At 33.1% G+C, this 10216-nt stretch overlaps 1 protein-coding gene across 1 annotated transcript; it reads right to left on the bottom strand.

The window, feature by feature from the left end:
• Positions 1 to 1599: 1599 nt before the first annotated feature.
• Positions 1600 to 9311, bottom strand: ppa1a (inorganic pyrophosphatase 1a). Its single transcript, XM_007250130.4, has 11 exons — positions 9069 to 9311; positions 7676 to 7740; positions 6406 to 6459; positions 5928 to 6047; positions 4962 to 5048; positions 4334 to 4460; positions 4128 to 4255; positions 3293 to 3378; positions 2578 to 2647; positions 2274 to 2313; positions 1600 to 1675 (listed from the first exon to the last, which is right to left on the bottom strand). Exons 1-11 carry the CDS (start codon positions 9127 to 9129, stop codon positions 1647 to 1649), a joined length of 867 nt encoding a protein of 288 aa, XP_007250192.1. The 5' UTR covers positions 9130 to 9311; the 3' UTR covers positions 1600 to 1646.
• Positions 9312 to 10216: the final 905 nt, after the last annotated feature.

The following is a 10216-nucleotide window of genomic DNA, read 5'->3' as shown; positions in this document are numbered from 1 at the left end:
TGCAGCATGAAAACGGAACTCAACAGTCTATTATACCACCGTTTTTATTGCTTTCTCTGGAAATTGTAGTATATACTAACATACACAAACGTTGGACTTAATATAACACAGTGGATCAACATCAGCAGATGACATGACTCTCCAAACCATCACTGATCATCAATAAATTTTAAATTTCATTTGTAAATCAAGGGAGGAAGAGTGGAGAGTGGAGAGACACACAGTCCAAACTGCTTGACACAGTCCAAACTGCTGTTTTATCAAGTCCAAAGTCAGTGCAGTGTTTTTCCAGAAAACCTAATGGATATGCGGATTTCATTTTCCAGCAGGACTTGGCAAACTGATTTTGGAGTTTTCTTTGGCTGTAAGCCATAATAATCCACAACAAAATAAACAAAAACCTACAATAGACCACTTTGTGTATGAGTTTCACATTTTTGACTGAATTACTGAAATAAAGTAACTTTTCAATTTATGAATTACACCAAGGAAATATTTGTAATACATTTAATGAAAGATGAAATTTGCAAAAAAAAAACTACACTTACACAACACATTTGTTTATATGGATTTACATAACTATATATACATTGAAAAATCAGAAATGTTATAAACACTACTGTCACATATTTGTTTTACTTAAGTGTATTATTATTTTTGTTATATATAGGAATTTAAATATATCAGAATGTTACATTTTACTATTAATATGTAGTTTAATGGAACTTTACCTGGAAGGACATCTAACTATAAATTATCTAATATATATATATATTACACATTTTACACAGACATTTGCTTCTGTACATGAAGATGTATAAGACTGGTCTTTATATTTTGATATTTAAAACATCATTTACAGCATCTGTCACAGGATGCATTACATCAATTCTAAATGTATTTAAGTTTTTAGGTCCATTGTGGGAGTTTTTTTATAGTTTTTATATGTTTCATAATATTTTTTATAATGATATAATATCAACCAAAATCACTAAATATAGTGATATAGTTTTGATCTTCTGCAAATTTTGCAGTCTTAAATGTGTAACTTACAACATGACTTTACATGTAAAGATTTGATATCTCTCATGATATTATCTTTTTCAGACACATCTGAGTAGTTTTCTAATTTAGATTGGTGTCACTGCAGTTTTTTGGTGGATGAATATCCATCTTGGATGATTCCAACAAAAGTAGTATAAAATCTATTTAATACTTTTGATTTTGGATAAAAACAATAAATGAGCAGAAGTACTAATACTTTTTTTTTCCATGTATTGTAACATAACCCACTTTCAGAAAGGAAAACAAAGGATAAGTAATTGTAATAAAGCAATCAACAACTCCTGTTTAATACCCAACAGAAACACTTCATTTACACACTTTCAAACATTTTCAGTCTTTGCAGAGCACAGTTATGGCTACTAGCTGAAATAAATAAAGTTAGAATCTGTTCCTTATCATCTACAATAAGACACAAGACATTTTAACAGCCAATTAAGCAAATGAAAGTGTCTGTAAAAGTGACAGGGTTCTTTTAAATGAGTCAGAAAGCAGTACAGCTTCAGTACATTAAGCTTATTGGTAGAATCAGCTAAATAAAGTTGAAATCATTTATTAATCTGTCAACCACTGCTCCTCAACGGCTACTTGCTGTAGTAGTACCATTTGTCAGCTGAAAAGACAGAAAAAGAATGCAATGCATCATCAAGGAATTCAAATCATGGAAATAATTCGCTATTTTTTTCCCCCCTTTTTTTGAAAATTAAATATATTATCAACATGAATAACTAGGCTTGTCACAATAATATTACCATATTACCAACTTATCATTCAATATACGGACAGACTTGAGTCATGTTCCAGAAACAATACTGCCCGTTACATTTTTATTGGAGAGGGTAGCCCATTTAAGCTATTTATTTATTTTTTCTTTTTTAATAGAGCTTTAATAAATCATTCCTCCCTTTTGGGAGATATCAGTTCTCTACAAAAAAAAAAAAATGGTGCTTTATTCAGAATTATATTTTTGTATTGACTGATTTGGTCAATATACGATTAATTGCTGAAAGGGCTTAATTATCAAAAGTTCACTGCACTACAATACATTGTTATTATATGATCATTATATTAATGATATTTCAGGTTATTGAAATGCAATAATATTGTTTATCACAACAATTTCATGGAAAAAACAAATGATACCGTGACAGGCCTTTAAATGCCATTCGATTGGCTATTAAAATATGGGTCACAATAACTGGCTGACGTACCTGTGCTGGGGATAGGTTCTGCTTCACCATATGCACTTGCCTGAGGGGAAGAATGTTGACAATTGGTCAATCTTCATAGACACCAATCGATTCATTATTAGAGTTTCCATATTTGCTATAAATTACTATAAATTCACTATAGATTTTACTATAAATTCCACATAAATTATAAAATGTAATCAGTTCATGTTTTCACGTTAATCTTTCTCTCCATTTTCTCTGCAGTAATTGCATTACTGTCGAGATAATAGGGAGTATGAACATTTTAAATCTTGCTTAAACAGAGCAATAACTTTGCACTCACTGAGTCCACGATGGCTTTGGCGTCATTGCTGGAGCAGACGAATGGGCTATCTGTGACACAGGTGTTCATGCTAAAGAAGAAATTAATAATAATAACAATAACGATAAAGCTGTCTAATAGGAGCAAACAACAATATCACAACCCTTCTTTTAACAGAGACAAAGAGAACCTTATCAAACAAAATACAGTATTAAATCATATATTTTTTTTTTTTGGCAATTAATTTACATAGTAATTGCCAACTTAAAATAAATATCTTGCAAAATCTCTAGCAACAATAACTGCAAGCAATACGAATTGTAACTACATATTAGGGCTGGGCTGTATTGTAAAATGTTTAGGCTATTTTTTTTATTCTTACATTCAACAATCGAAAAATAGAATCTATTTAGATAATTTATCAAATATACAAACTATTGTTCCTTTTACATAGTGTATTATGTAGTAAGAATACAAATAATACAACCTTTTACTGATTTTGTTTATAAAATATATATATATAAAAGTTATTTAAGTTTAAATGTACTTAGTATGGAATTACACTGACAATCCAAATATCATTAGACAACAGTATATAATTTCAGTATTGCCTATATATATATATATATATATATATATATATATATATATATATATATATATATATATATATATATATATATTGGGTGATGTACAATATTAAAATAATAATTAAATATCAAAAAATAATAATTACCAGTTGAGTTCCCCAGCTTCAGTATTTTTCATAATCAGAGCTTGCCAGTATCCATGTGTGTCTTTCACAGTCTTAATGGCAAAGTCCTGGAGATGAACAGAGATCCTTATTTTACAAATCCTTCTTCATTAGCAAACTCAAGTCCTGTAGTTTATTATTCTAAATGATAAGTTTTTATTCTAAATTATTAATATTATTAATGTACCACGGACAGGCCGCCAATCCATTGCAGCTCCTTAGCTCCAGTAAAAGAAATTTGTAATGGTTCAGCAAGAAATATTAGACAAATTAATGCTCCCATTTTAAGAAGTGTTTGGGGACGGCCCTTTCGTGTTCCAACTAGGGCTGCAGTGAATGTTGATTATTTAAATTTGTCGACTACAAGTTTTATTGTCGACTAATCGTTAATTTGTAACAGTCCTGCATTACACAAAGACCTGGGTCCAGAAGTGCAATGCGAGTTGGGTAAATGGATCACTCACACAGTTTGCACTCGACTTAGTTTGTGTCTCCAAAAGTGCCCAAACACAACAGATTACATATTTAATCACTAAATATCAGTACCTTCCATGTTTGACATCCAGACATTTAAATGCCTTTGAAATTTCCTGTTCAGCTGTTTCTATCATTTTAAGAGATGCAGGACATGGCAGAAATAATCGTTGACTAATCGACTAATCGAAAAAATTACCATTGGATTAGTCGACTACCAAAATAATCATTATTTGCAGCCCTAGTTCCTATATAACAGCACACCAGTGCACAAAGCAAGGATGAGCAAATGTATTGTGGTAGACCAGAAATCTTATTACTAATTACTAATGCTTTACTTTACCCTGTTCTTGAATTCCCCATTGAAGGCAAACTGGTTCTCCGGTTTTCCGTCTGGTACTTTGTACATTTTAAACCAGTCCACTGTGGCCTCCAGATAGCCTGGTTTCAGCCTCCTCACATCATCAATATCTGTGGAAATGACACAGCAGAGCCACCAGTGAGCTGGAAACTGTTCTGGATCAGTGCAGATTGAAGTTTCTCACTCACCATTAAAGTCTTCAGCCTCAGGGTCTTCGACGTTAATGACGATGACTTTCCAGTCTGTTTCCCCCTCGTCTATCAGTGCCAGCGTCCCCAGCACTTTCACACGGATGACTTCACCACGAGAGCACACCTGCAGAGAGTCAGAAATGAGGAGCAGGCTTTTAAAGCCAGACCGACTCGTGCATCTGCTCTAAAATAAATGACCTAAAATTGAACATCAAATGTCAAGTGCCTTGTCGGCCCATCACAGCTTAATTTATGCCCTTCTGGGTCTCTCTCTTCAGGTTTGGATGAGTCAGTGTTGTGTAGGAGTTGAAATGTGTTCTGAATTTTAAACAGTAACAGTTTTCTATTTTTTATAGCATCTTCCTGTCTCCAAATAGACAAGACAAGACAACCATATTCTCTATATTTGTGTTGGACACAGATGTAACCCATCAGTGCAGTAAAGGTACACACACATACACACTATTGCGTGGTGTCATATCATATCATATACAATACTGTATACAGCTGTGGAAAAAAAAATAAGATACCACTTTCTGAATCAGTTTCTCTGATTTTGCTTTTTATAGGTTGTGGCATCACCAGTGATAAGGGATGTACTGCTGAGTAATAGTATTTTTCTTACCTTGTTTCCAATGTCACAGATGTCAATAGGGTCATTGTCCCCGCAGCATCCTGTGTCTTCGTCCTTGTGTCCTGGATCCTCCCAAGTCTGAATTAAAAGAATCGTTTAAACCATCAGGTAAACACACATTATTGGAAGAGAAGTTCATTTTAAAAAATGAACTAGAAAAATAGCAATCATGGCGTATATTTACCCAGTTTTAGTTAATTATACAAATCATTGCCATTTATCAGTTACCTAAAGCAAGACTCACACAACACTGATCTATAGGATGCCCTAATAACCCAATAACCAGATTCTTCAGGACTCAGCAAGTCCTGATATCAAAGGCCTAGATAAACTTAAAGACTTAGAGAAACATATATACAATAAATTCAACTGTTTCAAATGTTATGTTCAGGTAAATAACATACATTTTTATGTAGTTTTATTTTATTTTTTAGCAAACTAAAATACTAATTTAAAATGTTTATTAAATGATATGTTTTATTACAGTTTAAAAGTAAAGACAGAATGAATGTTAAGGGGACATTGAATATCAATGAATGAGCCATAACAACATTTCTAAAATCTAGTTTTATCATTTAACTGAATAATATTAGCTGTATACCAAATATTGATACCACATTTTCTGTTGCAATTAGCAGCTCAAATAACGTATAGTGATAACTTGATTTTACAGCCTACAACATGCAAACCAGTCAGTTAACAATTACATGTGAGCTACAAGTTTACCTAAGGTAGCCTGGGGGGGCACTACACACTGATGGCTTTGCCACTAGCACTACACTAAACACAGTTATTATAAGTTGATTTAACTCTGATTTAACTATGCACATCAAAATTGAGTAATGTTTGGGAATATTCTGTTATACATAAAACAGACTTAATTTCATTGAGTTCAAACTAATTTACAGTGTATGTGTAACTATGCTCAACTGAAACATTGATTACGTAGATACAAACCTGAGGTATAGCTCCATAGTTCCAGATGTAGCCTTTATGAGGAAATACGTTACACACATAACGCAGGTTTCCTTTCTTCACATCCTGCTTTAGAGGATTCAGGGGGTCTTTGGTTGCAATCTGGGAAAAAAGGAACATGGCCGATATTTAAAAATGAATGAACACATCTATACACAGCTCAAATAATTAAATGCAGCTTTTTAAAGTTTCACACCCACTGATTTAAACGATGATTCTGATTCTGAGGAGAAAAAATCCCTAGTACAGCACTGGATTGTGGAGAAGTGGCACTGAGGCAGTGTTGATTCAGCATCAGTACTTGACCGCTGTAATTATTTTGTTACTGAAAGCATTCAAGCTCTCACAGCAATGTTGCAGCATCTACTATACCGTACCGTTCTTGTTCCATGATATGTGGCATGTCAGTGTATTTAACAGTGATTATCACTCTCTCAATGTGAGTGAGAGTGGTGCTTACCTCCATTTTTGCATTGGTCCATCTGGGAACCTCCACAACCGCATGGAAAATATTCTGGTGAAAATAATTAAAATAATTGATGCATTTAGAAATAAATTATTATTACAGACATACCCACAAAGAAGTGCAATATATGGTATGCATGTCCCAATATCAAAAGTGGTGTTTAAATAAATGTTACCTATAAGTTTATATGTTATTATTATCACGTGTGGCAGTGTGGACAGTGTGCCAAATCCTGCTAGAAAATGAAATCTGCAGATGATATGTCTCTCCAAACCATCACTGATTGTAGAAACTTCACACTAGACCTCAAGCAGTTTGGACTGTGTGTCTCTCCACTCTTCCTCCAGACTCTGTTACCTTGATTTACAAATAAAATGTAAAATTTACTGAGGATCAGTGATGGTTTGGAGAGTCATGTCATCTGCTGGTGTTGGTTTACTGTGTTATATCATGTTCAAAGTCAGTGCAGTGTTTGCCCGAAAAATCTTAAAGCACTTCCTGTTTCCTTCTGCTGACAACTTTTGTGGCGATGCATATTTTATTTTCCAGCAGGACTTATATATTATAATTTTCTGAGACACTGATTTTTGGGTTTTATTGACTGCAAGCCTTCAACAATAAAATAAATAATACAATAAGTAATACATCTATATACTTTTAATATTATACAATGATATTCTAATTTTTTGAGATGCAATAGAATATGTACATACATGTTTTTACTCTACATTGCCATATACACTGCCTGGATTTAACTAAGCAAACATGTAAGAGGCAATTTGGCCACAGAGTGACCACTGACCGCATTTCTCCAGTTATTCCTGCCTGCCCTGATGATCTGTTTCTTAGAGAGTGTTAATTATATTCATCATGAGGCAGTTTCCCAGACAGGGATTAAGTCTAGACTATATTTTCCCTGCAATAGATAAGAAAAAAAAACTTTTCTAAAAGCTGTGTATTGCAAGACTAGTCTTAATCCCTCTCTGGAAAAATGCCCCTTAGAGTATAATTAACGTAGGAGCAAAAGAATCAGAGAAAAATCAATGTGAAATTTCAGAGGACTGTGCTGATCAGACACGCCTGAATGTGGTGAGCACTCAGGACAGATTAGGCAGTTTTATATGTCTGGGTTTGAAAAGGGAATCTTGTCTGGAAAATGTTTTCACATGGAATACATCTTAAAGAGTGACCTTTGGATTACAGGTCAAATATGCAGGATATGTTTTTCATACTTAAAAAAATACTTTAATAAATATATACATACTTTTGCCTCATCTGCATACAGGGGGATGTCGTGGAATGGAGAAATGTATTTCCCATCTGAGTTCTCTGTGGAGAGGTTTGTATCATTAATATTCTAATAGAACTTTGCAAAGGCACCTTAATAGTCAATAATTACAGTAATTACATTTCATTTGTCCTTACAAATCCGTGCTATATTTTTAATTTTCTTGATTTATTTTATTTATTTATTTATTTATTTTTATTTTTTTTACACCAGTATGTATTTTGGATTGCAAACTGGCTTTTGTCTTTCCTCTGGACAACATATGGGCTACTTTAAAGTACAAGCCCAAAACCCTTATTACAACTTACACATGACACATGTCCAATTACGTTTAGTATGATTAATATGATTAAGTTAGAATATTGCAGAGTTTGTTCTGATCATTTTAGTCCCTTTCACAGTAAGGATTTCAGTTTTATAACATATGAATGTAATACTTTTATTTACAATTATTTTGGGATTTTGTGACGGGGAGTAAAAAAGTTATAAAGTAATGAAAATAATACAAATGTACTTTTTTGCAAAATAAAACATAAAAAATTGCACAAAATAAAATAGATATGTGCAAAACTGCTAAATTACAACATATATATTAATAATAGTAATATTTAGGAGTTCTAAAAAAAATTTCACACAGGGCCAGTGCACAGCAAATTTGCTAGTGTTAGGGACCATATTTTAGAAATCTATAGGCGAGCCATCAACCTGTGTAGCTAAAATAAGAATAATATTTAATATCTGGACAATAATTAGTTAATTAGGACCTTGATTAGGGACCCGGATGCTTACACTGTGTTTTACGCTTTTGTAGGTTGAAGATTAGCTAGTTTTATAAAGCTGGCTCTCAAAAGTAAGTAAAAGCACAACATAACTAAATATACATTATTGTTATTATTCAAATAGAAAAAAACATACATAATGATCTGTCTTTTATTTGTATTGTTCCCAGTTTAGAGATCTGCATTCGTCTGTTCCTGTCACAGACAGATGTCTTCTTCACTGAGGAAAGCTGAATCTGTGTTAGATTGTTTGTTTACTGGTCGCACACTCGAGCACATTGTTGTGTAAAGAAGAAAAAAGTAGGAAAATAGCTATTTGTTGTAGATTAACAGAATGTCAAGCTTCAGAAAGACTAATTTAAGTATTAACTATCCGTTACTACAGCTTCCCAGAAAGGGATTAATGTAAAACTATAATGTCCTTTTAATGGACAGTCTGTACTTAAAACACTGTGTAGACCAGGACTAGGCTTAATCCCTCTCTGGACCCTCTGTGTACAAATACTACTTGTACTAATTATCTGTGAGCTAATACATAAGAGAAGGCTGTAATATTCAGTGTAATAGAAGATGTCCTGATGTCAACTTACTGAAGTAGACTCTGTAGTCCAGTGTGTTTGGTTTTCCTTTCTCCTCTATAGTGAAGCTCATGTTGTTTTTAACTCCAGGCTCAGATGTTCTCCTGTAAAGCTGTGCAGGATGCAGTGATAAGCCAGAGAGCTGGCTCCTGGAATCAGGTGTCACATGCGTGACCCTTAAGCCAATAGGCAGCCTTCACTCTCGTCCTTATCCAACCACTGTCCATGTGGGAATGGAAAAAGAGAAAGTCTCTAAGGATGGACCCATGCTACCCTGACGCTCATGGAGTTGATGGAAGATTTTGATATAAAAAAGTTAATTAAAAACTGAGAGATGCTTCTTCCTTTCACAGATTATATTTACAGTGTCAGTCAGATTTCTACACTGCAAAAAAACTAACAAAAATAACAAGTGCATTTATCTAATTTCAAAATAATAAATCTTATAATTTTCTCAGATAAGAATTTTCACATTATACATTTTAGACTTTAAGACTATTTTGCTTATTTTATGAACAACAACCTTAATCATTCTTACTCAGAATTTTGACTAATTTAAACCAAAATAAGCACAAAAAGTCACCAGTCAAGTTATTCTGATTCTTACGTCCAAATTTAAGGTATAAAATCAGGGATTTTTATTTGGTTCAAGTCTTTTGAGATGGCTTATTTTTAAAAAAATCTTACTAAGAAAGATTTTCTTACATTATTGGATTTTACACAGATTTTCTTTTGCTTATTATATGCATATACATCTCAATTTGTATTTATTTATTCATTAACATATGAATAGTAGTGTAAATTCCACCCAGTAGGCCTCTGTTTGACATGATTTAAGGCTAGGAAGTGAATCTTTCCTAATGATATTGGATTTACTTCTTGTACAAAAGAATAGAGAACAATAGGAACAAAAGTTGGATGGTAGGTATGATGATTTTCCTAATTCCAAAATACATAATGCCGCAATTTAAGCCTAAACAGTTTAGTAATAAAATAGTTTTTCAGTTAATGTCTGACTGTTTTACCTTATAAATCTAAAAGGTTGACCTGAAGATAAAGATACCAATCTTTGGACTTTCTCTGAGCCTCCTGCTGGTGAGCACGTAAGGATAACACAGTGACTAAGAGTGGATCCGAATCAGTGGCCCCTTGATTTACTT

Source organism: Astyanax mexicanus, chromosome 15 (genome assembly GCF_023375975.1).
Source record: "Astyanax mexicanus isolate ESR-SI-001 chromosome 15, AstMex3_surface, whole genome shotgun sequence".
Classification (NCBI taxonomy): domain Eukaryota; kingdom Metazoa; phylum Chordata; class Actinopteri; order Characiformes; family Acestrorhamphidae; genus Astyanax; species Astyanax mexicanus.
Note: the sequence above shows the minus strand (reverse complement) of the source record. Positions and strands in the feature narration are given on the sequence as shown.

Bases quoted from the DNA above. Each gene is read 5' to 3' on its own strand.
- ppa1a (XM_007250130.4), bottom strand. From the start codon at position 9,129: ATGAGCTTCACTATAGAGGAGAAAGGAAAACCAAACACACTGGACTAC. The intron at 6,048-6,405 runs GTAAGCACCACT...CTTTTTTCCCAG, and splicing joins GGACCAATGCAAAAATGGAG to ATTGCAACCAAAGACCCCCT. The intron at 2,648-3,292 runs GTAATTATTATT...TTTCTTCTTTAG, and splicing joins GAAGCTGGGGAACTCAACTG to CATGAACACCTGTGTCACAG.